The 27946-nt window shown below is 38.3% G+C and overlaps 1 protein-coding gene across 1 annotated transcript; it reads left to right on the top strand.

Annotated features, from left to right (window-relative positions):
- Positions 1–30: 30 nt before the first annotated feature.
- VPS35L (VPS35 endosomal protein sorting factor like) lies at positions 31–27049 on the top strand. The gene is made up of 31 exons (XM_053470770.1): positions 31–113; positions 1625–1724; positions 2206–2370; positions 2552–2668; positions 2766–2790; positions 2937–3013; positions 3423–3551; positions 3747–3831; positions 4020–4079; positions 4795–4891; positions 5534–5581; positions 5743–5836; positions 5926–6003; positions 6412–6534; positions 7117–7163; positions 7377–7488; positions 8210–8326; positions 8886–8939; positions 9226–9306; positions 9819–9881; positions 9974–10059; positions 10685–10765; positions 11564–11627; positions 13243–13341; positions 14225–14302; positions 14603–14717; positions 18622–18761; positions 19418–19583; positions 21608–21726; positions 25396–25542; positions 26696–27049. Exons 1-31 carry the CDS (start codon positions 85–87, stop codon positions 26792–26794), a joined length of 2895 nt encoding a protein of 964 aa, XP_053326745.1. The 5' UTR covers positions 31–84; the 3' UTR covers positions 26795–27049.
- The last annotated feature ends 897 nt before the right edge of the window (positions 27050–27946 follow it).

Below are 27946 nucleotides of genomic sequence, written 5' to 3'. Positions count from 1 at the left end.
GCAGCTAGCCTTTGAGTAGTTTTACGTTCCGCCATCCATAAGATGGCGGAAGGTGAGAGGTGAAAGTTGACGGGGAGAAATCACATGATATTGAAGATGGCTTCAATACAGTGGTGAGAGACATCATCTTTTCTGATTGTTTTATTAGTGCGATTAGTTACGTAAGATCACTAACTTTCATATTTAAGATGTCTCCGATTTGTTTAATAGGCGACTAGTAGCGGCAGACCGAAAATCCGCCTGATGAGTGTGATGTCAGGGTCTGGATAGCGGAAGCTGATACCGAGGAGCTAGCTTGCATAGTAATTCTGGATTTCTGATTGTATTGTAGCAAAGGGCGGGAGGGTGGAAAGGGGTGATGGTGGCTGGATTGGAAAGCGTCCCTATAAAGTTGTCTCCATAGGAGGGACAGTCCTAAATCCCTCTGCCCATCTTTCCTTCCCTGATGTCCCTCATTTACAGGAGCTCTGAGATTAATGCCACAATAATATGTCTGCAAGAAATAAATCATGTAAATAACATGCATTATTCTCAACACCTTGATCAGTTCCATAAATATCTATACATGCAGAAAAATTTAACAAATGAAGAAATCCTGTACCCTACCTACGCCTTGATCCGCACGCTAAAGGAAAGTGTTCATCTTTGGGTATTTAAATATTGGGATACGTATGTATAGTAGCATTACCGCTTACGAAATGTAAATCGGAAATAATGTGCTATAGAAGCGTAGCTTTAAGGGGTTAAATAATGGAGGGGAAGAAGTAAAGGGAGAAGGAGAGATAAAAGGCTGGAGGTTACATAGAGAAGTAAAATGTCTGGTTAACAAGAGAGGGTATTTTCAAAATGTGATTTTTAAGATGTTACTTATTGGCATCCCTGTTCTATGTGGTTCATCTGGGACACCCGGAGTGTTTTTGTGTGACGCACTATATGGAGCAGCGTGGCTTCTCCCATTACCATATTATAGCCCGCTGCTGTTTTTGACTAGAAATCCAGTGGCACAGACAGGTCCGTCTGGAATCGGTCTACTGAAAGCATGTGAATCCTCACAAAACAGCTGAACGCCAGGAGTAGACTAGCGTATCTAAGAGAAACACCACTGGTTTAATGGAGACACTGCGTAGCAAACAGTTCACGTCATGCTGGAAGAATATGACCATGAACGGCCCTTTTTAGTGAGTTCAACGTTCACACTTATGTACCCCCGTAGCGATGGAGCAACAGGGCCTGTAAAGGACATTGCGTTAAATATCCTTGTCGTAGATACTGGCGTCCTTGAAGCACCCGGGGCTGTCCCTCTCAGCTTCCCGCTCCTATCTGGGTCCATCAGGAAACGCAGCAAGAAAAGCTTTGGTTAAGTGGTTTCAGAAACTCAATTCGCCTCCAGGCCCGGTAACCGAGAGAAAACCGCTGAAAAGCATTTCTTGCTGCCTTTGCCCGCCAGAAGTTGTTATCTTAGATTCTGTAGCCCTTATGGAAGGCCTTGAAGGCACTCCCGGTGTACTCATGAGAACAGCATTTGATTACATTAATTACAGTAAATTCCACATACATGGAAGCAGTGCCCGGGTGATGTGATGTGACTTTCTAAATGACATTTGATGTCTCTCCTCCTTTCCAGGCACTCCCGAGAGAGAAATTACACCACTGAAATAGAATCATGCAGGCTGGAGAGAGTGGCTGTGGAATATGGGGACTATCATCCTTTGAAACCCATAACGGTGAGTTCACTGTCTCCTTTCTGAACTTTGGAGGCAAAGACTTGGATTCTGAATTTGAGTTCAGAAACCTAGCAACCATATAAGAGATGATTTCCTAGGGACCAAGAATGGGTCTGTTTGTAAACATGTTGTGCCACCATTAATGTTTTAGAAGCCATGGCTCCTGGTTAAAGAAAAGTCTCACATTTTAGTTCGACATTGGTAGTTGTCAGCACAGTAAGAAATATTTAAGATGTGCTTTTAGTTGGAAGAGGATACCTTTGGCCAGCATGGAAAAAAATAAGCTTTCAGGACATCACAGGTCTTCTTGTATCAGATGACAAACTAGTACTGGGAACATTTAGAGCTAACTTTACGATGGTTCTAAATATTTTGGTCATTTTTGAAAAACTGAAAAATCTATTAAATATGATTTATAAACAATTAATCTGCGGGTAAGTCTTCAGTCCATTGTGATTTCTTATTTTCTTGTTCTGTACAGGTCACAGAATCTAAAACCAAGAAATTAGGTCGAAAAGAAAGCACCTCCTCGAATTCTTCATCCTGCTCCTCTAATTCATTTATAGATCCATTGAGTACAGTCCTGGATGGAACGGACCCTCTTTCTATGTTTGCAGCTACAGCTGAGCCCGTCATGGCAGCCATGGTAAAAAACAATTACTCTGTAAATGCAATAGATATTTGTGAGATACCTTGAGTATCGGTTTCTGTACCGTTCTATGTCCTACACCGTAATGCTTAGTTTTAGCAACAGAAAACAGTTTCCTAGCAAATACTATAAATACTTGACATTAAACTTGGGCTATAAAATATTTTTGTTTATTCAGGAGGGCAGCAGAAAGAAGCACGAGAACGAAGAGTTTGTTGGTAGTGACTTTGAGCCGTGGTCGAGTAAACGCGGTGAGATCCTGGCCAAGTACACCACCACTGAAAAGCTCTCCATAGTGAGTCAATGTGTGATGTCCAGCTTGTCCTACTTGGTTCCATATTAACAAATGTATGATACCTTTATAATCTGGATTTTTTCCCCCTTGCTTCTAGAATCTCTTCATGGGATCAGATAAAGGTAAGAACCAGCAATGAACACAATACAGCCGCATGGACACGTTAAAGGCTTCATTAGCATTGCCGTAAAGAATCCACTCAGTGTGGTGAAACCAGTAACAGCAAACAGGGGGTTGTGAAAACTGAAATGCATCTTATATCTTTTAGCTAAAGCCAGTACACCAGGCTCCGCAGTGTCCGAAAAAGTGAGAACTCGGCTAGAGGAGTTGGATGACCTGGAGGAGGTGAGTACAAAGCACTTTTTGGGGTAACTACATTCTGTCAGTGGATAGGTTACATGGTTTACCAAATGTTAGTTTGTTTTCCTAGTCACTTAATGTGTGTCAGCACCCTTCATAGAGTTAAACTATATGAAAATGCTACTTCTTTAATGGGGTTGTTTATATTTTTCTGGTCCAGACTGGTAGATGATCAGCAGGATCTGTCTAACTAGTTTGTGGAGTAGTTACAAAACATTTATCACTTTACATAAGATTTGTTCAATTGTTTTTTTTTTTTGTTTCAGGCAATTCAACATAAAAACTGTCCTTATGAAAAGGGTCCTTGTAAATAGAGTATATTTAGTTTACCGTTTTGTTATATGATATATATAATATATCAATGAACATATTCTGTATTTAAATCTTTTTCCAGGGATCACAGAAGGAACTCTTGAATCTAACCCAGCAAGATTACATCAGCCGCATTGAGGAGCTAAACCAGTCCCTAAAGGATGCCTGGGCCTCTGATCAGAAAGTCAAAGCGTTAAAAATAGTTATCCAGGTAAAAATATAGTAAATGTGTTTATAGATCATCCCGATAACACTGGGGTGTAAGCTTTTTATTGAGGTAAAGTCCCTGAAGGTTGAAGCTATGATATGTGTTATTTTTATTTAAAATCATGGTGTTTTCTTAAACATTTCTCAAAGAGTGGGAATGGGTCTGTTTGTTTTAATACAAACCTTCTATACCTTTCAGTGCTCAAAGCTACTATCAGACACCACAGTGATCCAGTTCTACCCAAGCAAGTTTGTGTTGATAACCGATATTCTTGATACATTTGGTAAGTTTTGGAAATATGGCTGATAAGGATGCATTGCATTGGAGTAATATATCTCAGTGATCAAATACTAACACACTGTACTAATACTAACTAATATTGTGCCTTTTGAAACCCGGCATTTACATATAATTAGTCCTTTTAAAATTAAGGATTTATTTTGTTTAAGAAATTGTGTCCTTATTTTACAGGGAAACTTGTATACGAGCGGATATTGTCCATGTGCACGGAAAATCGCACCTCCTTGCCTGGTAATGAAAATCTAAAACATATTATTCATTTTTGGTGTATTGCATTTTATAAGTAAAATTTAGTAGCAGATAATGCATGTTTTGTGAAGCAAGTCTAATGTCCATTCTATGAGAGTAAATATTAAGTAAATAGGTCCGATAGATTACATCTCGTAGTCTAAAGAAACCCTGTTAGGTATTACAGATGAGTGTCTGGGGGGCCTAGCTGATGTTTTTCCACTTTCTATAACTAAGTGCAATGTTAACGACAACACCACTAGTTCTGTTGAATGTCTGAAACCATAGAATGTTGCCATAGAAACTGTAAACTTTTCTTGTAAGTATCTGAATTGGTTTTATATGATCAATTCTTCAAAGCAAAGAATGCAATGTTAGATCTGCTAAGGGTTATTTGCTTAACATACAAGAGAATGCAATTAATGATTTGTTTAAATGGAACGAGTGACAAGTCAGGCGGGCAGGTTGTGATTGATGACCTTTGTAGATATGTAAAATTTCAATTATTATATGTTCCTAATGGACTGTAAGCTCCCATGAGCAGGGTCCCCTTTTTCTGTTCCGTTATGCCTTATGTGTGTTCATGTTATTGTTACTTTTGTATATTGTTAATTTTAACAATATTTTATTTTGAATATTCTCCTATTGTGGTGACGCTAAAGAGTCTGCTTGTTCTCTACAAGTAAAGTTTAATAATAAAATAGTAATGTTTCAACAGCAAAGTTCTCACCAGACAATGTGAATGACACTGCAAAGGAGACCTGCTTAAATTGGTTCTTCAAGATTGCGTCCATCAGGGAGCTTGTTCCTAGATTGTATCCTTCTGTGAGAATTACTGCTTTACATTTTCCTTTTTACTCGTTATCAGGGCCGGGCTGGCGAGGGGGACAATTGCCCCGCAGGCCAGTCTAAAACTCTTCAAAAAACTTTGAATGTGGTGGGGTCACACAAAGCAATGTTACAGTGTGTGCGAGCATCTAGAAAGAAGGCCCTGTAAGGGCAAAGTAAGAGAATGAGGGAGCGAGTAAAAGAGTGGCAGTATATATGTTAGTGATTGTGTATGTGTTAGCATGAGTGTGTATGTGTAAATGTGTGTTAGATGGAGTATGTTGGCATAAGTGTGTGTGTATGCTAGCATCAGTGTGTAAGTGCCAGTTTGTATGTTTGTCACTGAGGAGGGAATCAAGGAACTGATGGGGCCACTTGGGTTTTTAAAAAAAATATCATGCCTGAAGAAGAGACCTAAGTGGTCCCAAAAGCTTTCAGTGCAAAGCATTTCAATTAGCCCAATGTGTTATCTTTACCATATTTATTTTCTGTCCGTGACTCATATGGTACAAGTCACTCTAAGTTAGAATTTGTTTTGCTGCTTGCACCAAAGCCTAGGTTTTTTTCTTGACAAAAATGGTCTACATCTGATGCTCATCTTTGCCTACATCCTTAACAATTTCCATCAGTTATGTGGAAGCAGCAATCCTAAAATGCAACAAGTTTCTGACTAAAACGTAAGGAGCAGGTTGTAAGATTCTAATGGTGCCTATACTTTATTGGATTAGTCATTTTTTAATATTTGGCATCATCATTGGATTGCTAGACTTTTTGTTAGTATTCTTACTGGATTATTTTAGGGGCATAACATTGATTTTTTTACTTATTGTTTGAACAGAGGAATATCTGAGAGCCTTCCTCGTCTAACGTCCATGATTAAAGGCATCGGAGATCCTCTGGTTGCTGTTTACGCCAGAGCGTATCTCTGCAGGGTAAGGCTAGTGTGTATTAATTGCTAACGTGTATTGATTGATTAAAGCCTCATACAATGGATGTAATGTTCTGAATATTTGTTTTACAGGTTGGAATGGAGGTGGCTCCAAATGTCAAAGAAAGTCTCAACCAGAACTTTTTTGACTTCCTACTCACGTTTAAACAAGTAGGTAACATATTATGTATAATTATAAACATGTTTTTATCAGCTTGGTGTTTCAGTATAACCCCATTAAAAATAAAGGCTGTTCTGAATAAGATTCTAAGGTGCAAGAATTGCTCTTTGGGGCAGATTGGCTCCATAGATTAGGTCTTTGGATAACAAGGTGCAAATCATGCCACGATGTGGGGCATATTATATATATATATTTGTGCCCAGAAAGACTGACTAAATTTAAAGGGACACTTCCTCCATCATATCCACTTTAGAATCCCTTTAAATGAATGTGGTGCCCCACCCCACTCTTACAAAATGGGGGGATTCTGAAAAATAAGTATTTCTGTATTATAGCTCTTTGTGTCTTATTTAATTTGATGGCTGTGCATCTGATGTGAATTAATGTCACCTGTTTAGATTCACAGTGACACGGTACAGAACCAACTGGCAGTACAAGGGGTGGAGATCCCAGTCTACCTGACTTTATACTCTCCGGCGATAGACTGGATATTGCAATGTATCGCTTATCGAGCTCCCGAGGTAAAGTTGAACTTACTTCGGAAACGCAATCCAGAGATGCGGTGTGAGAGAATGATGATGGGTGTGGGAATGATTCTTCTGGTTGGTTACACAAACAACATATTAGTACATTATCTAATGTCTTCACCAGCTATATGAGTGTACACACATCTGTTTAACAGGTTAAAATCTACATGCCATTTACCTCCACAAGTGTTCACCAGGATCCATCCAGTGTTTCTTGCTGATGCATTTCATAGTGGTTATGATTCCTTTATGCTAAAGGAAACAAATCATATGGTGTGTGTATATGATATATATAAATAATTGAAAAACCAGTAGCCATCTTTGGAATGTCATAATCTATCACCTGGATACATGCCTAGATTTTTTTTCACCTTTTTTCCAGATTCATACACAGTATCAATATCTGGCTTTATAATAATCACATTTCTTTCTTTATTTTTCTGAAGTGATTTCTTATCAATAAAATAAGAAGTAATTTTGTATTCCTCAACATCCACCACTCCTGGTATAAATCGGTATATTATACGTTCTTCCAGTCATGCTGCTATTCGCTAATCTACATCGTTGATGTTCTAGGTTCTGCTGACAGAGATGATGGAACGGTGCAAGAAGCTCGGAAACAAGTAAGTGTCACAGCATCGTAAAGGGGTTATTCAGCCAGGTGGCCACGCCTCCAACACCGCCTACTTCTGGGGCAGCCCCACCTCTTGTCACACCTCCCTAACACAAGTGCCTTGGTTTGGTCACCTGAAATGTTGGGGGGTTATTTGGTGTTCTTCTTAAATACAGTTTTTTTTGTTGTTTAATGTGAATATGCACTTTATTTCCATCCACAGCGCTTTGCTGCTCAATTCCGTGATGTCTGCATTCAGGGCAGAGTTCATTGCTGCAAGATCGATGGATTTTATCGCCATGATTAAAGAATGCGATGAGTCTGGCTTCCCTAAGGTATATCTTTTTCTCTGACGCAGTGGACTATGACTCACATAAATCCCTGTTATGTGAAACAGCCAAGTATTCCCTTGGATGACTAATAATCTCCTTTCTTGCCAGAATGTCACATATGTATTTAATTACCGCAAGACCATGTCCACTCGTAATACTGGAGAAAGCCTAATCTTTGAGTGAGGCACAGCATTACATTGTTTAAAGGGAGACTCCAGTCATTGTATGCACTTTAACCCCTTAAATACTAGTGACACACCAGATACGCCATGAAAAGATAACCCTAAAGGATGAAGCTGTGATCATGGGGCAGTCGGTCTATGGCAGATCCCCTGCCCTTCCTTGCCTGTGATCACCTCTACATCCAATCACATCCACTGATACAGTCAGATGACAAAAGCAGTGCTTGTAAGCACTTAGTCTCTCTTCGCTGCTTCTCTCGTCGCTATGATCGGGAGCTGGAGAGAGACAGAACAGTGAGAAACAGTGTTTTCCGCTGATTTGCTGCTTCATGCCATATGATGGCATAATATAAAATAATAAAAAATACATGCAAATAAAATGCAAGAAAAGCATGTTATATTAATGTTATTCTGTGCAGGCCTGCTGGCGATGATGTCGATCAGAATGGCATCATCCACGTTGAAACAAACCAGCCATAGATGATGTGTTATGATGTTTGTGTGAACATTTGCATTTCACTAGTGTTTTCTATTCCTTGTAGCATCTACTTTTCCGCTCTCTGGGATTAAATGTCGCCTTGGCTGATCCTCCTGAGAATGACAGACTTCAGATTTTAAATGAAGCGTGGAAGGTGATCACCAAATTGAGAAACCCACAGGTATTTGTTCTATGAAATAAGTCAATCATCAGGGTTAGTGGGAGGATTTGCTATATAAACTCCGCAGCTTCTGAGTTTTCTGTCTTTCTGCAAAAAATCTTGGTTTACTTAGACTTTAAGTCTGGGGTTAATTTATCATGTGTATATTTAACACTAAATCTTTTTTATTACATTAAAATGGTATTTTTCTTAAAGAAAGCATTGGAATAATAAATATGTCCATTATCTATAACGCATATAATATTTGCTATATCTGCCATGCAATGAGTTTGTCGAGAATACTAGGTGACTATACTGTAGGATGTTTCTACATGCAATGCTCAACTAAAACCCGCACATAGACCAGTTTCTAATAGGAGAGTGTATTGGAGGGCCGCTTCATAAAGACTAAGAAGACCACCCTGTACACAGTTGTATACAAAGGACTATCATTGATATGGGAATCCTTTTTAGGTTTACATATTTTTCTGTGATGTTCATCCTGGCCGTGTTAATTTTTTTTTTTAGGAAAATAAAGTATTGTCTTGCTGAAATATTTCATTTTTTATTTTTTTTTAAGGATTACATTAACTGCGCAGAAGTGTGGGTTGAGTATACATGCAGGCATTTCACGGTAAGGACGCTGTGCGCTGGGGTAACTACATTGGGGTTTATTCACTAAAGCAGTCATTGCAGTGTATTTATATTAAATAACTCACTGTGTTCACTAAAGGGCCACCTTTGGCAAATGTATCTGCTAGAATGGCTGAGCTGGCCCTGCATAATGTATAGTGTTAGTGAGGTGACTTTCAAGAGCACCCAATGATTTAAATAATAAGAGCATACAGGCTGATGTACTAGTCAAAGCAGTTTCTTTTTGTTCAAAAAACCTTGAGAGTTTGACCATTGTTATTTTGTAGAAGCGAGAAGTGAACACAATTCTAGCTGATGTCATCAAACACATGACTCCTGATCGAGCGTTTGAAGATGCATATCCCCAGGTAACAACAAATATGGAATAATTATCAGGCAAAAAAGCCAATGATGAGGTCTTGATTCTGTCTTATTTAGTTTATTTAGTAAGTAATAGATTGTAGTGGACCAGCATGAAAATCAATGTGGCCGTTGTGAGCAGCTCAGTGCACAGTACATTTGATGAATGCAAATAAAAAGATCACATCCACTTTTACCAGTGTCTGAACAAACACATAAGTGATCTTCTACTACAAATTGTCATCTGAAGGAAATTACATAGTCTCAGTCTTTCCAAATAGCCCCCGTTTCAGATGAGAAGTCTTCTACTCTTTTTAAAGGTTGGATCTGCAAAGAGAAATGAGAAAAGAGCTGAGCAAAAATGAGATGAGAATGTGGATCTGTGCACTAATGCTACGACCTGGAGGCTTGGTCTTCTCCAGGCTTAAAATTATTTTCGATGTCCGTAACGGCCATAGCCAGGTATAAACTCTTCTGCAATGTACAGCCAGTATGATAGATTTTCATTTTTCTATTCCAGTTACAGTCTGTAATTACAAAAGTAATCTCTCATTTCCACGACTTCTCGATCCTTTTCTCTGTGGTAAGTTAATTTTTCCATTTTTTAAGTGTATTAATAAAAAAAAATATATATATATTTTTTTTTTCATTAAAAACATTCTATTGGTGTTTCAGGAGAAATTTCTGCCATTTTTGGATATGTTCCAGAAAGAGAGTGTTAGAGTGGAAGTCTGCAAGTGTATAATGGAAGCTTTTATTAAGTAAGTCTGAACTTTTAGGTGTTCTAATAAGTGAAAGGTATTCGTAGGTCTATCTGGGGTTACCCACAGCACCTTTAGGCTTCAGATGCACCGATTGGAATTGTAGGTGTTGGGTAGAGTTGTTCCCTCTTCAGCTTGGCCATTGAGAGGCCATACGATGTTTGATGGAACAGTAGTCGTTGAATCCCCACACTTCTCAGTCCTGTTTCAGCCAGCAAAATGATGCAACATGTTGGCAAACTCTGATTTAGACTCTAGTAGCACATGGTCCTAGCAGCTCGTACACCATATGTCTCCCTTGCTGCCTACTCAGTCTATAACCTGCCAAACTTCTGTCGAGGTCTTGGTTTGCGAATAAGAAATGCAAAGCTTAAAAGTGAGCAATTTATTTTGTCTAATTCCCTTAAAAATACATTGTTTTGTAAGTTACCATATACCCAATGACCTCTCAAACTTAGTGATGATTACCGTGCCACTTTAAGTAGCAATGCATTTTACAGTTTGCTATAGGCCGCTGGACCTCTTGATAATTTGAGTCTGACTTGTCTTGTGATTCCTAGAACAATTTTAATAGACCTAAATATTACCAATTTCTATTATTTTGTAACCGTTTTTGCTTTACTAGGCACCAGCAAGAGGTGACGAAGGATCCTGTTATACTCAATGCTCTGCTTCACGTGTGTAAAACGATGCATGACTCTGTAAAGTAAGTTAACACGTTCTACTATTGGGTTCTGGGGTGATTAGACCAAATGTGAAATTTCATTATGCGTATTTACAGAAGGTGACTACACGGCATTTACAGGAGTTAGGAGTAGATTTTGGACATTCAATGCCGGATGTTAAGCCCAGCCAAGTGGCATGGAGTAACGCAGTTGTTAAAAAGGCACGCATTTGGTAAACATGGGCTACTTGGCTACACTAACCACGGCTTTATAAATGTATGTATGTATACCAACAGCGGATTAGGAAGCGCTATTGCATTAGGGGGCCAGTGAAAGAATTACTGTAAGGAACTACATATATAGCCAGCAGAGCACAGAAAATATCAAGGCAGAAGAAACAAAAATCACCGCATCTCATCCACATAGCCATATATCAAACTACAGGTTTTCAGAAGAGTGCACTGGGCTGAACTGTCCAGGACATCTTCTTCAGCTTTGGTTTCTCACTACTTGGTCTACAAGAAACAACTTTATTTTTCACCAACTGTTGGAGCATCTAAGAGATAGTCGAAGAACAACGTCTATGTTTCTCGGCAGGTTTTAGGCCAATTAAAGGATGTTTGAGGATCATAGATATTCTAGTTCAACATCAACTCGAGCCATTTAGTAACGCTTCTGTAGGCAGTCATGACATTGGTGCACAGGTTTTAATGGAGAAGTTGTATATCTTCATAATGTAGTTTGTTGCAATGTGTATATTGTATATCAATGATGCTGTGACAGAATGAGAGAATATAGCTTGTGTAAGAATGAACACTTATGTTTCTTTTTCTTTACAGTGCGTTGACTCTTGAAGATGAAAAGAGAATGCTATCCCATCTCATCAATGGCTTCATACGAATGGTGAACCTATTTACATCTTCTGTTTTCTACTTCACAGATAAACTAATTTACAATAAAATATCTTGCAGTTAAAGGTGCTGTTCCACTTATAAAAGAAATTGGCAAGATATCTGCCATTGCATTATTTTTTTAATACATCAAGAACACTAAAAAATTTTAAAGAATCTTTTTTTTTTATGGCAACAACCTATCAGTGCTTGCTTATATGTTTCATAAGAATTAAGTGCTTCCAGCCATGGCTTTCAATGAAGTTAAATGTTTAATTTAAAAAAAAAAAACTTTGGGGGAAAGTTTTGTACATTCAGCAGTATTTGGAATGTTGTTTCTAATGCTGCATTTTTACACTTTTAAATACAACATATTGTAATGTATTGTGAGCCCGTACCGTGTACGGGCTTTGTCATGAGGGGGTTAAGAACAGTTTTTTGTGTGTTTACGCTGTTGTGTACACATAATACTATTTCTGAAAGTAAATTTTGTTTCCCATAAGTAGACTTATGCTCAATGTTATAGATAAAATAAGAAATTTGTACGAATGCAACAATTTTTTTTTATCGGATACCTGCATGTATCTGTTACTGGAGATAAACGGCCCTTTTTTGAGGTTATTCTAACTTCTATAGAATTGGGTAGTCATGCAGCTCCGCAGTATGTCAGTAGGGGGCAGTATGGTAACAGAAACCTTACTGTAGCTTAATATCCCATCACACGAGCATCAGTCTTACACCCTCAATCTGCCTTCTCTAGTTTAATTCCCTACAGCAGTTCTATGTGCCTGTCTGTTATTATCTCCGAATAGTTTTAAAATCTGCTTTTTGGTGCATTTTTGGTTCCCAGTGGAGTGGGTTAAAGTGGAACTGTCACAGCAGAATCAAGTTTATTTAGTAAATAATAGATTGTTGTTCTTTATTCCACCATTAATGTAATAGTTACAGAGATAATTGTGGTTTAAAGGTAAGGGGCTGTTTTAACTTATGAAAGCTGATCTAACACATTAGTTTTCTTTCTCCTTCCTACCTTTTACAAAGACCGTCGAAATCAATTATATGCAATCAAACAGGAATAGCAACATAAAAAAAGTGGAGAAATAAGTTAATGCGAGGGGGGAATAATACGTAATCTTGGATAAAATACTATTTATAAAACATGTTATTAGAACTACATGGTTTTTGTTCTTCCAAATACTGAGAACTGGAAGGTAAGAAGACTACTCCTAGTAGTTGTGTGTGTGTATGTGTATATATATATATATATATATATATATATATATATATATATATATATATATATATATATATATATATATTTAAATGTGCACACCATTACATAGGCTTACTTAGTATATTGAACGAAGCATTAAAATATTTGGAAAAATGTCAGATTTAAGATTCTACCAAACTTTGATCCATAAGCATTTTTTTTGAGTATTAGGTCGTAGCTGACTGACTGCTTCTTTTACATCATATTTGGAAATCCTCTGGGATTTGCTAAGTCTTTTGGACGCGGTATGTTTAGGAAGCATCCTGGAGAACAGCGTCGTTTATTTTTTTGGTTACAGATCATAGACCGCCGAGACCTGATAACCTAATTGCTTTTCCTTGCTTTGTATCTCAAGGTCTCCTTTGGGCGTGACTTTGAGCAGCAACTGAGTTTTTATGTGGAGGCCAGATCGATGTTCTGTAATCTGGAGCCTGTTCTGGTTCAATTAATTCATGTGAGTAATGGTTTTATCCACTGGGGTATTACCCTGTTCTATAAGCAATTTACTGATCCATGTGCTGTAAGGTAATAAATATATATATTTTTTACTCTGGTGAATTACATGTGTCAGTGATATTATCCAGTCGCAATTATTTTTGGCGTCGGCTTTTCTCAAAATATATCTTAAGCGATACACAGAACCTCTCGGGCACTGGAGTCAGCAAAGTTATAAAATGTAAGAACCACTTTAAACCCCCCCTTCTTCTTTCAATATAAAGATGAATATAAAGATGTCACCCCAGATCTGTTCACAAAATGTGTAGTCTACTTTTAACGTATATATGACGTATATAGTATAAAATAATATATCATTTGAAATCTGAGGGCATTTCTTCTGGATTTGGAATTTGCATATGTAGTATCTCTCAATAGGTGGAACTGTGCCACAATCAAATCACTGCTCAATGCACAGGGGAACTTGGCCAAGATATTATGGGCTTGGCAAGATGTAAATTATATTATCATGGTTTATATTCTTGTGGACTGCCATTAGATTTAGATGGTTGGAGGAATTAGAGGTTAAACATTAGGATTTAAAATTACATTTTTTTTTTTTATATAATTTAAAAAAACAAAAAAAACTTGTTTGGCTTTATTCCCAAATTGTTGCCATTCCGGGGGAAAAGTATTTGGCCTTTCTGTAATTCCTCAGCAATAATTTTTCCTTCCCTTTTTGTGCATAATTTCTATACTTTTAACAAATATAGGTTTTTGTTATGTATTTGTTTGTAGGCGTGAAATAAAAATGCTAATAAAATGGTAACTGAAATGCAAGCTGATGATTTTTTTAAATCGCTCTTAAATTCCCTCTGATTTCCACCATCTTGCATTTTCAGAGTGTGAACAGACTAGCCATGGAAACCAAAAAGGTTATGAAAGGGAATCATTCCAGAAAAACTGCTTCCTTTGTCAGGGTAAGTGGGATCTCTTGAATGTATGTTCAAATAGCCCTGCCACGTGGTCTTCTTAATGATTGTTGGGAGTAGGAGTGCCACCTAGTATGAGACACGTTATTGGACCTTGATCTAGGCCCAGTTTTGACAACCATGTTTTGCATACATGGTTGGCACTTTAAGGGTTAAAACAACAACAACAAAAAAACAACAAAAGCGGAAATTGTAGTTAATTTTAAGAAGGGAAGTTCCGTTCTGCTAAAATCATGTTGGTCATGCAGGTAATATGTATCTTTAGCGTGTTCTTCTGTTTTAACGTAGGCCTGTGTTGCCTTCTGCTTCATCACCATTCCATCCCTGACCAGTATCTTCACGCGGCTTAATCTGTATCTCCACTCCGGCCAGGTGGCTCTAGCAAACCAGTGTCTTTCGCAAGGTGAGCATTGCTTTAGATGTCTGTTCCCAACAAAAATTACAGACCGCTTATGTCCACAATGGTCCACCATTTTTGTCCACAGCCGCCTCCTGTATTAATTTAATACGTGGACTGAGATTAGTTTTTTACTGGCTTTGGGAGAGATCAGAGGAGACTCCTCAAAGCGCCAGTTATCTCGGTGTTTGAAGTTGGAAAGAAGTGACCTATTAAGGTTAGGGCCTAATTCAGCTTTTCAAGTATTGAAATTATTAACCTAGAGCAGCACTAAAATAGGTATTTCTCTACCTTAAAAATATAAACCTGTTCATAGACATTTTACAAACGCACATCAGAGTAATTGTTATTACTTTAATGGTCCTACACACCGCCCAACATTTCAGAAGTTCAAGGAGTGTGACCTATTACTAAAGCATTTAGAAGAAAAGACTAATATATTTTATTCACACGGCTTAATTTATAAATGCATTTTCTGTTCCCCTGTACACATTATTGTGTCATTTAGACACACTATACAAGCAAATATTCCAAGCTACTGGAAAAGCTGGTGATTAGAGTAAAAAACGGGCCTTTAGGACACTTGGGAGGTATGCCTCCATATCACGGGTTCTGAAATACACCATGGAAGGAATGACACGAGGGGCTGATGTGGCCGAGTGTTGTGAGCAACACCCTCTGGAAGGCTAACCAGGCTGTAAATATATATAACAGAGCAAGATAAGTGACCAAGCGGAATTGAGGGGAAAAGGCCAATGCTTTTGGAAGAACACCATGGAAATTTAAAGGACCGCTGAGCTCTTGCATACATACGGAGCATATGATGGCTGGGGTGTCCCTTTAAGTGCACCTTTTTGCATGCAGTTGACACAATTCTAACTTCTTTGAAAAAGGAATTGAGAATAATGAGGCTCTTAACTTGGCACACCACTTAGTGTCTGATATATACAAAGTGGCAGCCAATGGTCTTATCATCGTGCCATCCAACTGGGATGTTGTTGATGATTAGACCTTTGCATCAGTTGCTATAGTAACATTTTTTTAACTGTGCCCCAGTCCATAAATGCATTTATATATTACTATGCTCCAGTCTCTGATCAAGAACATAAATTGCTCTGTGATTTATATGATTTTCTCTTTACTGATTGTAGTTGCGATGTTCCTCTCTGGTTCAGTACATTCCAGTTCCCAGTGTCATTTTGCTGATTCAGGGAGCTGACGCTGTCGTTTTTGTGAAATAAGACCTCTGTTTGCAGGTTTCTTTGTGTTTGGACACTGTGACACGGGCAGAGAGGACAAAAGAAGTCCCTGCAAAGCACGGATATTTTGCCCATACATCAGGAACAAAATAAATTGCTGTAAAATCAGATGTGTGTTCCAATTCTTCCCATGTTGGATGATTAAAAGTCAGAATAGGCCTTGAGGACCATGACCTGGCCAGGATTTTTAGGATATCCCAGCCTGAGCACTAGCGGCTCAGTAAAGCTGCTTGGAACTGATTGAAATCACATGTGTTCAAAGCAAGGAGTTACTGAGATCCTGGCCAGCTTGCGTCCTTCGGGGCCTGGATCTCAACACCCTTGTTTTGGAGAAAGCCTCTAACGTACTCCTCAATCTTCTGGCACTCAAGGAGTTAAAACAAAATATTAATGTTTAAGATTGGGTGTACGTATTTTCTCTTTATATGAGAAGGGTCCCTTGACTACATGTCTGTCCCATTGAACTCCTTGTGTATATATATGTCATATATATGTCTTAATGTTCTTATGTCTACGGACCTTTGAGCAGAATACGCAATCCGGGATTTCTATTGGGATTAGACTAATTCTTTAACATGGAGTCTAAATTATCCAGATCGCTTGTGTGCTGCGTTTGAGGTGGGTGTTACCGAGATCCATTTCACTGAGATCATTTCATATTGTAGTTAATATTTTGTGCCTGACGTATGTTAAAGACACCAGAAGACTATCATCAATGCTAAAGTCTTAAATATTTTAGTAATCTCTCTCTACCTCCGGTGTCCAGTGATTTAGCATTTAAGGAGAAGGAGGGGGATCTTTATTGAAGTTCCCTAATTTAAGGGTATTATGATTGATACCTGGGTTGGATTGTGACAATGTCTGCTTTATATTTAATCACCACATGGACCATCAGTTATTCTCCCACTCTTTAAAAGTGGATAGTGTGAATGATCATATAGCTTCATGCTTATCCCATGAATGGTTAAATTCCCTCTGGTTTTTGGCCTTTAACAATTCCAACCCTCTAGTCAATTTGACCCCTCGTTCTAACATTTCTCTTCACTTGTTTGGGTCGGAACGTCTCAGTGTCTTCAGTGTTAGTGGCTTCCACTAACCTACAATGTTTGTATCCAGGATCCCACACACAAACTGCGTTCGAAAGTTTAGGAAGCTCAGAGAGGTGTCAGAATTTGACAGTACTAATAATTATATTTCCAGTGCAACACTTGGTTGCTAAACTATTGAATTGAGTGTGTGTGTGTGTATATATGTATATATATATATGTATATATATATATATATATATATATATATATATTTCATGTATAGAAATTAATCTCTGTGACTTCTTATGTGTATTACAGCATAAATTGCCAACTTGGAGGATGTAAATTTGGGGCAATGTTTTTCATGAGTGACTGGCGCTCTGATTGAATGGGTGATTTACACCGCAATCTAGTTGGGTGTAGAATTTTGTATTTTTGTATACAGTGAAAAGTCTAGGTTACCCGATTTATCCTGTAATGCATACTCTCATATAAAGAAATATTATAATTTACATTTAGTGCTGGAAAAAAAAAAGTGTTAACATTTTATTTTTTTCCTCTGACCTACTTGTTAAGCGAGTTTTTCTAATTGGTTTGGCTTCTGCAAAGCTTTTACACAGAGGTCATCGAATCAGTCTTTTAAATATGATATCAGTGCTTTCTTCTATTTCTGCAATTTGAGTCAAATCATTAATACCAGCAACTTGTAGAGAGTACATAATATAAAAATGATAGTTTTGGGAAATAGTTCGAAGCCTTTATTTTAAGATGAATTAAATATTTATAGCATAATTATAGCAACGTGGAAGTGCATGACAAGAAAGAAAAGAAATGAAAATAGCAGTTCTCTAATGGTTTTGAGATTCTTCTCTTTGGCACTATGTTTAGGTCCCTTGGTATTTGTTCTATTTATAATGCATGAAATATTCATTTCTATCACATGGGTTGTTTTCATTACATAAATATAGAGCGTCTCGCAGAGACAGCTGCCGGATCACCCACACTTAATCCTTGTGATGATCATTTGATATCAGAAATCTTTGCGGCCTTTAAATTCCATGCTAAATGATTGATTCCGTAATGGAACGCGCGTTTCCTTACGCAGGGGCGAGAGTGGGAGACTTGTACCGCCCGGGGTTTTGCCCACAGCAATGCCCCTGCAGTGTGTTTGAGTTTGAAAACTGTAAAAGATAGAGAGTCTAAAAGAGAAGTGAATGAGGATGGAAGGAGAGGATGGAAAGGCTTGCTTTGGTATTGGATTTGGCCCGTAGAAAATGTCTGACTCCGTGAAAGGTTCTTATTCTGTTTGTATAAAGGTTTTAATATTTTTATTCTCCATGGTCACATAACACTTTCCGAATTCTGACCCTCAATGGGTTGGTTCCTAAAGGCTCCTATGATCTGTGTCCTGTAAATGTATACCGGTAAGTGACTTCCAAAGATGACCATCCCTTACATGTGCAATACATTGTATGATATTCATGATACGTGTTATTTCACATTGGAGTGGCTCTAGAGGTTGCATACAGGATATATTTTAAATGAATCACTTCATTTGAAGGTGAGAAATCTTTGGTTTTGGCCAATTCACTGAATTTCTTATGTTTCTATATTGGTCTGCAGCCGATGCCTTCTTCAGAGCTGCTGTGAGCCTTGTCCCAGAAGTGCCAAAGACTATTAACGTGGATGGAAAAATGAAATCTTCTGAAGCCTTTCTCCTTGAGTTCCTCAGTAACTTATTCTCCACATTACTGGTTGTTCCTGTAAGTAACCAAGTTACAGTTAAGTCTAGTTCACAGAGGCACCTGCTTTCTTTGTTTGTAAACCAAGAGATGTTTGGACTCTTTTCATATGAAGAACATGAGATGTTTAGAGTACCACATTTCTCTGTTGCACAAAAAAGACCTAGGTTTAACTTCGTATTTAGAGAATAAATCACCTGCAACTTGTAGTTTTGAAAGAAAATGGTTTAAGTGAAAAGAAAGATCATAAAAGTTGTGTAGGTGTCGGTTCCTCTCTAGGTTTCTATTGGTACTTTCTTGAGAACCACAAGGACTCTCCAATAGACCTTCATCAGTCAGATGGTCCTCTGACATATTACGACGCCAAAGCAGTGCAGTGGTGTGGTTTGTCCAGAAGTCTGAAATAAAGTAATACTGAAATCTAGTTAAATGAAGTTTGTAGGATAATCTAATAGAAATAAAATATTATAGAAGGACTTCTAATTTAAAAAGCACTTACAGAGCATACCACAAACAATTTAGTATTAAAACGCTAAGTGTTTAACGAAGGGAACATGCCGATCTTCTTAACAGTAAATGATTATTGAACTACACCCTCTAAGGTCACCGAATGATTCTATGTATTCTAACCATTTTAAAGTTAGATTTTTACACCACGTTTCATATTCTCCCTGTAGGATCATCCAGAACAAGGGGTTCTGTTTCTCGTCCGAGGACTTTTAAATGTGATTGAGGATTATACCTGGGAAGATAACAGTGATGATAAAATCCGCATCTACACCAATGTTTTACATCTGCTTGCAGGGCTCAGTCAAGAGAGCTACCTCTACCATGTGGACAAAGGTACTGTGCAACTTGCAGAGGTGTTATCTATACATTAATGGGTTTAATAAATAAACTGTACGAGGCAGGTACAATCGATGAGTCGAGTTGGTCCTGGGAGGTACACAGGTGAGATGACATTTAAGAAATCCCTCTGCAAGACCCGTGAAGAGATTCTTGTCTGACCTTTTCAAAGTTAGAGTTAAAGGAGAAGGCCCATGGAAAACATTTTTCTCCTTGTAGAAAAATTTAGTGCTAGGTTAGCAATGACGAAAAACTGGATTCATCTCATTTTGTTTGAATAAATGTGTACAGTCGTGGCGGCTGCCATTGTTGTCAGTCATGTGATATTTTGGGGGACATTCCCTGCCCGAATAACAGTTAATTCTTCATGGCAGTGCTAATGACCCTTATTGTTCCATAGACTCTCATTTGTCCATCTGACTGAGCAATTCTATTATTTACCATACACAGTATGATAAGGGGTCGAGGTGTTTGTCTAGTAGATTGGGCAAACAGAACAGAACAAGCATACAAATGGCTAATATACAGCCGACTGAAAACCTTATACGACGCATAAACTAGAACTGTTTTAGATAAAAAAACACTATTTTTGAAAACTTTTTAAAATTGGTGAGCTTAAATATTCAGTTTCAGCTACAGCTCCAGGTTTGGTGGGCAAACCTCTGCCATAGTGAAGGACTTGCATGTAACAAGCCGTGATTTGCCTTATTTCTTATATCAATGAAAATAAGGTAATACATATTATATATTAAAAATGAAGAAAAAAAAAAGTATGCAACTGCCAAAACGTTCAATAGCAGTAACAAACTGGCACGTATAGGATTATTGTTCTACGAATAGCCTTCCGTTTTCAACCTTCATCAGTCACTGGGATGTTTCTGCTTGGAAGAATCAAACTTGGCAAGACCTTCTAACAGCTGGTGCTTAATGTTGGCGTATCAGTAATGCAGGGAAAAATAAAATGCTTTGTAGTTATCTAATCTCCCGATAACATAACACAACATCAGTGTGCTCGGCTAATCCTGACTTTGTGTTCATTGCGGTACCTATTGTACTCATCTGGAAAATCCTAAATCTAGGAACAATAGCCGACTTATTTACCAATCCATAGAACAGTCAACAAGGTTGTTAGAACAGCTTTTTACTGTCGGTAAACTGAACTGTACACAAACATGTTGGCTTTCCCGGATAACATGATGTCGTTTGTTCTATAGAGAAGGGTTTTAGCCTTTTGAGAATTGTATGTCTGTGCAGTGGGAGATGCTTATATTCACCTATCGGACAAGCTTTGGCTAAGAGGGATTCCCGTGTGACTGTTATTCACGAAGAAAAACAAATTTAATAAAGAATTCTGCTATATGACATCATTTTTTAATACCCTTGCAACTCCCCCTATGTTCTCATCTCTGAAGTAGTTCGCATCCAGATATGAAACTAAAGGCTGTCCTCACACTTGTATCAGGTTGCAAAACAATGAAAGTTGGTTGTGATTTTTTTTCTAAATAAATTAAATTCTAAATGTATTAATTGGAAATGAATTAACTGTGCAGACAGAGTTTAATGAACTTTGTTAAACGCATTATGGAAGGGCATCAGAAGACAGATCAGCATGGCGGAATCGTATCCATAATAAAACAATGTGGCGAGGTTGTTGAAATGGAAGGGAACATGGGGCGGCTTTTAGTGATGGAAAACCCTTGTAATGAGACGGTGGCATGATTTAATGTCATGTCCTAAGTGGAGACTGGTGAACCACTGCAGGTTGAGATAATTGCCAATCAAGAAGCGGTGGTTTGGTGCAGGTTGATAGATATTACTGGATGAGAGACCGGTATGATACATGTAAATGACTTTCAGTAATGTTTAAACTGAGGGGGAATCTCATCAAATACAAATTATTTCAGGATTATGAAACGTGCCTAGTGTTGCTTTTAAAATGTTATTTTATGTATATTTTCCGTTGACAAAGTTGACTATGTGGAAGGCTTTGCTGATCTCTCTTCTCCATCTCTTCCCCACAGTTGACTCCAATGATGCTCTCTATGGTGGAGATGCCAAATTCCTGTCTGAAATTAACAGACTGTGCGACACTCTCATCGGGCAAATTCTGGAGCATCTGAAGGCACTTGGGAAGGAAAAGGTATAAATATTTCAGACAATTTGCTTGCTTATCCACAACAGTTCAACCCAATATGTGCCTAATGGGACACCTTTGTAAGGCGTTGGATAGAGGTGTAGTTGGAGGCATGGCTGGTGACGGACTACCTGCATACCTTACCCTTGTGGGTGCCTTTTGGCATTGAGTTTATGTGTGCCGCAAGGTTGCTAAGTGGGGGCAGAAATAGCACAGATGTCTTTCCATTCCCCAGCATGGTGAGACAATCAGGGGGGAGATCAGAGCCCCCCAAACTGTCCATGATCCCCAAAGCCTACAAAGCCTGAATATTGGGACTGTCTCTAGAAAAATTGGGCAGTTTGGAGGCATGCATATGACTGCTTCTTAGTTAGTATGCAATCAAGTAGCATCCAGCCTTTAAAGGTGTTTCAGTTAAACAATATTAGTTCCCCTAAGTAGTGTGTTAACAATTTCACAGATCTTTTATTTTATTCTTACCTTAGGTTAACCCTCTATTAATGTTTAACCCTACTTTGCAATACTTTTATCATATATTGTCTCGTATCTTGTGTCAAACTAAAGCATCCAACGTATTTATCTTGAATTATTATAAAATGCTGTTTAACCGCACAAAGGTTTCAAGCTCTTCCAAACCGTAATGACCACTCTGGTGTTTCCTAAAGTATTTAGAAACATCTCTTGTGATTTTGGATATGGACACATGAGCTTTACTTTTGTAAACATGATGGCAGCGGAGGGAATGTGTAACGCAAGTCATCGTGAGGCGTTCCCGTTCCATCTAAATCTGTTCTCCTTATGATCAGCGTCTGCAGGAGAAGTGAAAAAGGCGTAGATCCGTGGTCTTAAAAAACGTGAACATTCGGTTATATTGATCATCGCTTCCTCTTTAAGCTGCAGAGAGGATAATCGGTTATTTCAGCTACCTAATGTTTTTTTTTATATAAATCATTTAATCTGGAAAACCATAAATATTTTTTAGTACTCTAAATGCTGATTTTTTACACACTGTAGACTCGTTTGTCTTTTTCTGACCTCTCTACAGCCCACGTGGACTTCTGTCAAAGTTTCCTAGTAAAAGAAAAGCTTACTATGTCTACATGATGTGTGTGTAGTTTATATATTAAAGGAACAGTTGGATGTTCCTGCCATTCCGCTAAAGAAGAATGCATATTAAGATACTCACAGAGTACCTTACTACACGTTCTTCCTGACGTGAGGAAGAAGCTGCAGCTGCTTTTTTTCTCCGTGGTATGACGGTTTAATGGCAGCGCTTTGGGTACGTCACGTGCATGGAGATCTGTTCAGCTGAGCATTTCTTCCACACGAATAATAGCTGAAACTTGGGGAAAGACGCAAATGCGTATGGGGGATTCTGCAGTAGCCGCCCTATACATTTGCAATTAAAACTTAATTGTATATATTAAAATAGCTTTAGTATCACTTTTAAATATGTTTAGCATGTACGCTATTTAACTTGATCTTTAATAGTGTAAGGTCAACTTGCATGGTGTTGTTGTGTACCCATGTGGCACACGGGGAGATAATGTTCAATCTCCGCATGGAGTCCTCTGGTGAAATTCAGTCCTGCGCAGAGTCCCTCGCAGTCGTTCAATGTACAGCTGGGGTAATCGGTTATGATACTACAAACCGGGCTAAGAAAACAATGCACGTGCAGCTGTGTTTTCCAGCTCATGACCTAATGGGATAATCGGAAACAGATTGTCCTCTGACGCCCAGAGTGAGCTGAACATAACGTGAACCATGACCGTCCGTCCCTGCTAGGGGCTCCTTTTATGTCTCGGCTCCCTTAGGACTGAATATGAGCTAGTTTCGGTGTTCCCTCTATGCACAGCCGCGTTTAAGTAGTTAAGATGTCAAATATTGCATTGCAGAAAGGTTATTCCATTCGATCCCAGTTAACTACTTTGTTCCTGGAGCAAAGTTATTTAGGAACAAGTACAACCAACATATCGCGAGCTACAAAATGCGTCGTATTACTTAGTCCTTCACATCGGAAGTGTTAATATTCCATGTTTATCTCAACTGAGAGTGTTTGGGGATGTTTACTATACTAAAAGTTTTGAAGCACTTATCCTGTCCATTTAGCAAAGGAGAGTGGTTACAAATATTTTTGTAATTCGCCAGCCATGTGTGCCCGCTCTTTCCAGCATCCTTTCCAGTACCCACCATTAGGGAATGATTGACCATATCTGACCAAGTATGCTCCAGGAGTATGAAGGTGGTACTCTGTAATCTAGAACATTAGTATCTTCTGTTAGACGTGGATTGAGGTTTAAACTTGTGGTCTCTTTGAGCAGTAATGGGGTTTACGAGGTTCGTAGCTTTCCTGCTTCTGAATGATCTACACAGATCTTTCATCTTGGATAGAGTTTGTAAACAGGACACGCCACTTAACATTCTGTCACCATCTCCAGGGGTGGAGAACCAAACCTGGTCCTACTTATTTCCATGCGGGTTCAATGAAAGTTCAGCAGCCGTCTATATAGTTTATGTATTTGTTATGCTCTAGAGTTTTGCCTTAACGGTGCCAATCAGTTTGTATATTGTCCAGATAACCTGAGGTTGTGCTGAAAATATCATTACCCTAAACGTGTTTGTGTCCAATAGTTTACACCTTCCACAATCCCTTTTTATTGCGTAACGCCTGTGATTTGTTTCTACGCCTCACTATTTGTGCTTCCAATACTTTCCTAGTTATGGGGGTACAGGGCCACCTATCTACCTTTTGGGTGCCAGTAAAATGAATTGGGCACCTTTCTGGCAACCAAAGGTTGCTGCAAAAACTTCAATTAATTGAAGAAAGAAACCCATCTAAATATAATAAACCATAACAGATCCTGTGGGAGTCTAATTTATAGGGAAAAGAATTATGAAAACCTAACCCACTAACTTGCACTCGTTGTGTAGACAAGCTTTTTTATTTGTGCTCCCTGAGTTTTAATATTCGTCACATCTGATTCTCCAATTAATGAGTTAATGATCCAGATCTAGTTATTCATTGTGTTGCCCTCGGGCTCTTGTTGTATCAGGTCAGCTCCTATGGCACTTAGCCATTATATTCCGGTGGATAGACACTGCATACTTAAATTGAACCTGAATCGAGCGGACCACCTCCTTTCCAGCACCAGCTTGTGAAGGCCTGCGTATAGATTTAGTTTTGCTGGCGGTGATGAGTATTCCCATTTTCTTTGCCTTGTCAGTGCTAACGCTTATTACCGGCTGCGGTGAATGCCTCTCGGACTGCGACATGTAAGCCGAGTCTGAAATAAGATCATGTAGGATTCTTGCAGTGACTACATAGGCTTTCCAAAGGCTTTTACACTGATTGCATTCTAAGTAATACTCCAGCTTGCATATTTGAACCCAGACTCATAAGTAAAGACTACATTTAAAGGCAATCATGTATTTATTCACTTAGCTGGTTTATTTATTAATGGGATAAATACTCCCAAATTATCTAGCCGGTTAAGGCACTGGGGGTTAACAGCCTTGCCGCAAGTTAATAATAACTGATTGGCTATAAATATTTAATAAGGTGCAACATTCAATTCAATAATAATCTAGCCCTGATTAACTTGTGTTAACATACATCCGACAAAAACGCTGATTATACCCAATTTTAGTGAATATCTGCTTTTATGTCCTTTCTAGACCCTAAAGCGCCAGAGCTCACTGGCCTTGCTGTTTTTCAATAGTATCCTTGCCCACGGAGATCTCCGAAACAATAAGCTGAATCAGCTGGCTGTAAACCTTTGGAATCTGGCTCAGAAACACGGATATGCCGAAACCAAAACTATGGTAAGAAGTACACCGGGCTTTGTCGTTTAAACAGTATTTCTTGGTGATACAAGAAGAAAGTGGGCTAAAGAAATGTAAGAATCCAGGACAGAAAAAACTTTCTTTGAAATGTTGAAACATGAATTGGTGAGGGGATTATGTTATTTGGGGAAAACTGGTAAATATTTCATAATACACTTAATTCCTAGATTTTTGATGGGAAGATCTGTTTTTTAATATATTTTTCCTTAGACTGCGACTTAATACCGAGACGAGTACAAAAAGATTTAGAAAAACCTTAAGGGATCTCAAAATAAGGGGCAGCTGCCCTGGGGCAACCACACTCAAGTACTTACTTTAGATGAGCACTCAGGCCAACTAAAGCTCTCTATATAGATTTCAAGAATCTCAGGTGAACTTCACATTTACATAATCATTTTAATATAGTAATTTAGGTTGAAGAAAGACCTGAGTTCATCAGGTCCAACCCTTCTACCTATCCTTCGTGCCTTTGGTCCAAAAGAAGGCAAAAAAACCCCCAGCTATTATTTTGCCACATTGGGGGGGATCCTTCTTGATTGCAAAAGCCAATCAGTTTTCTCCTTAGATCAAGAAGCTCTAAAATATTCATGTTATATTCTATGATTTATAGCCCTAATTAAAATTAGCTTATGGTAATTGTACATAGGGGTGACATTCTACAGATGTGACATCTTACATAGATGACCTAAGCCATGTTTAATGCATACGTTTGAGGTGTCCCTTTTAAATGCATGTAAGAATTCTTTAATTAACATGATCAGCTTGGAATAATCAGATATGGTGGGATGATTGCAGTTTTAGTATGTTGAATATTCTTCACCATCAATGTAGTTTTAATAATCATGGTCTTAAAATACACAGCTAAATAAAAAATAATAATAATAATAATTAAAAAAAAAACAGTGCTGTGTATATTTTTTATTAGTAGATTATTTGAGTTTATAAATGGTAACCTAGTTATGAGTTTTGGATCACGTGACCTTACTTTCTGAAAACCTTTTGTAAGTGTTCTTTAGATCAAGTAAAGTACAATTTACAGAATATTCCACACTACTGTAATATTAATACATTGTATCCCTAAATGTATGGATGTTTATGGTTTTACATAAAGTTCTTTTTTTTTGTAAATCAGGTTAAAACCTTGGAGTACATCAAGGGTAGAAGTAAACAGCCTGAATCAAGTCATTTGAATGACCTGGTCATCAGACTTCCACTACAGTCTCGAACATAAAGCCTGGGATCAGGACTGTCAAACATCCACCTCATGAAGCCACTCACTGGTGTTTGTTTGATCCAAACCCCTCCATTTTTTTAGTATTGCATGAAGACAAAGACCGTTTATGTCAGCGATCTCATCAATGTACTTAAAATGGACCCAAACGAAAAGTGTACTTTTCACGCATCAACTGCTATCAAGAGGACACATTCTAGGGCGCTTTCAGTCCTCTTAATCATCTGTGCCTTTCTTCACATTCTGTCTAAAAAAGATTGTGCCATTGTGTATGCTTTTTCTGCCTTCAATTTGATCAATGTTTATGAACCACGGTGATCCTTACGCTCCCTACGAGCCGCTGAACCTGGCGCTGATATTTTGACCATGTAGTCAAACCGATATGATGTACAGAAGGTGCACGTACCAGCTTCTAGAACCTTTATCTAATAAAAGAAATCCATTATAGCTTAAGCCACTTTATTGGGACATAAAATCTGGTACACATTTTAGTATCTTTAACCCCTTAGCATCCAAGAGTTGTTGACAAATCCAAATAAATTGTAGTTCTCCTGCTGTGTGGTCCATGACGCATTTCCGCTGTATTGTTTGACGTTCCCTAATAATGTACCCCTGAGATAGAGACCCCTCACTAAATAACTCTCCCAACCGAGTAAGAAAACAACACGCTGCACTTATAACACATGTATACTGATTAGAACGGATCAGATTATTCTAGGGGGTTTAATGTATTTGGGGGATAATTTTTATTATTTTTGTAAACGCATACTGGAGGAGTCCTCACATGTGAACGTAAAGGGACCTTAAAGCACATATGATGGCTGTTGTGTCCCTTTAAGTCCATTAAGGAAGTCATTTGGGTAAATGTTTGTCGGAAATCACGATGTCCTTATCGCACTTTCCATTTCCTTCGCTGGATTTCAATGTAACGGCGTAATTTTTTTTACATGCTACTAAGTGTTTACGTGTAGTTTGCGTGTTGTGTTAAATAACCAGTTCTCGTCAGTTCTTTAACGACGTAACGCACTTAATGCAAAACTGGTCGCGGTGTCTGTTTCACTAGAAGTGTAACTTTTCAGGGTCGGCCCACATAATCAGAGTTGGATCACTTCGTGAAATTTGGGAAAAGTGTCTTACGGACGTCTGAATGCA

This window comes from Spea bombifrons, chromosome 7 (assembly GCF_027358695.1).
Source record: "Spea bombifrons isolate aSpeBom1 chromosome 7, aSpeBom1.2.pri, whole genome shotgun sequence".
NCBI lineage: Eukaryota > Metazoa > Chordata > Amphibia > Anura > Pelobatidae > Spea > Spea bombifrons.
This window is presented reverse-complemented; position numbering and strand designations above follow the sequence as displayed.

What these genes read in the sequence shown, in the direction of transcription:
- VPS35L (XM_053470770.1), top strand. Translation starts at nt 85, where the DNA reads ATGATATTGAAGATGGCTTCAATACAGTG. An exon ending in CTTCATGGGATCAGATAAAG is followed by an intron (nt 2,791 to 2,936) that starts GTAAGAACCAGC and finishes TATATCTTTTAG; the next exon opens with CTAAAGCCAGTACACCAGGC. An exon ending in TGCAAGAAGCTCGGAAACAA is followed by an intron (nt 7,164 to 7,376) that starts GTAAGTGTCACA and finishes TTCCATCCACAG; the next exon opens with CGCTTTGCTGCTCAATTCCG.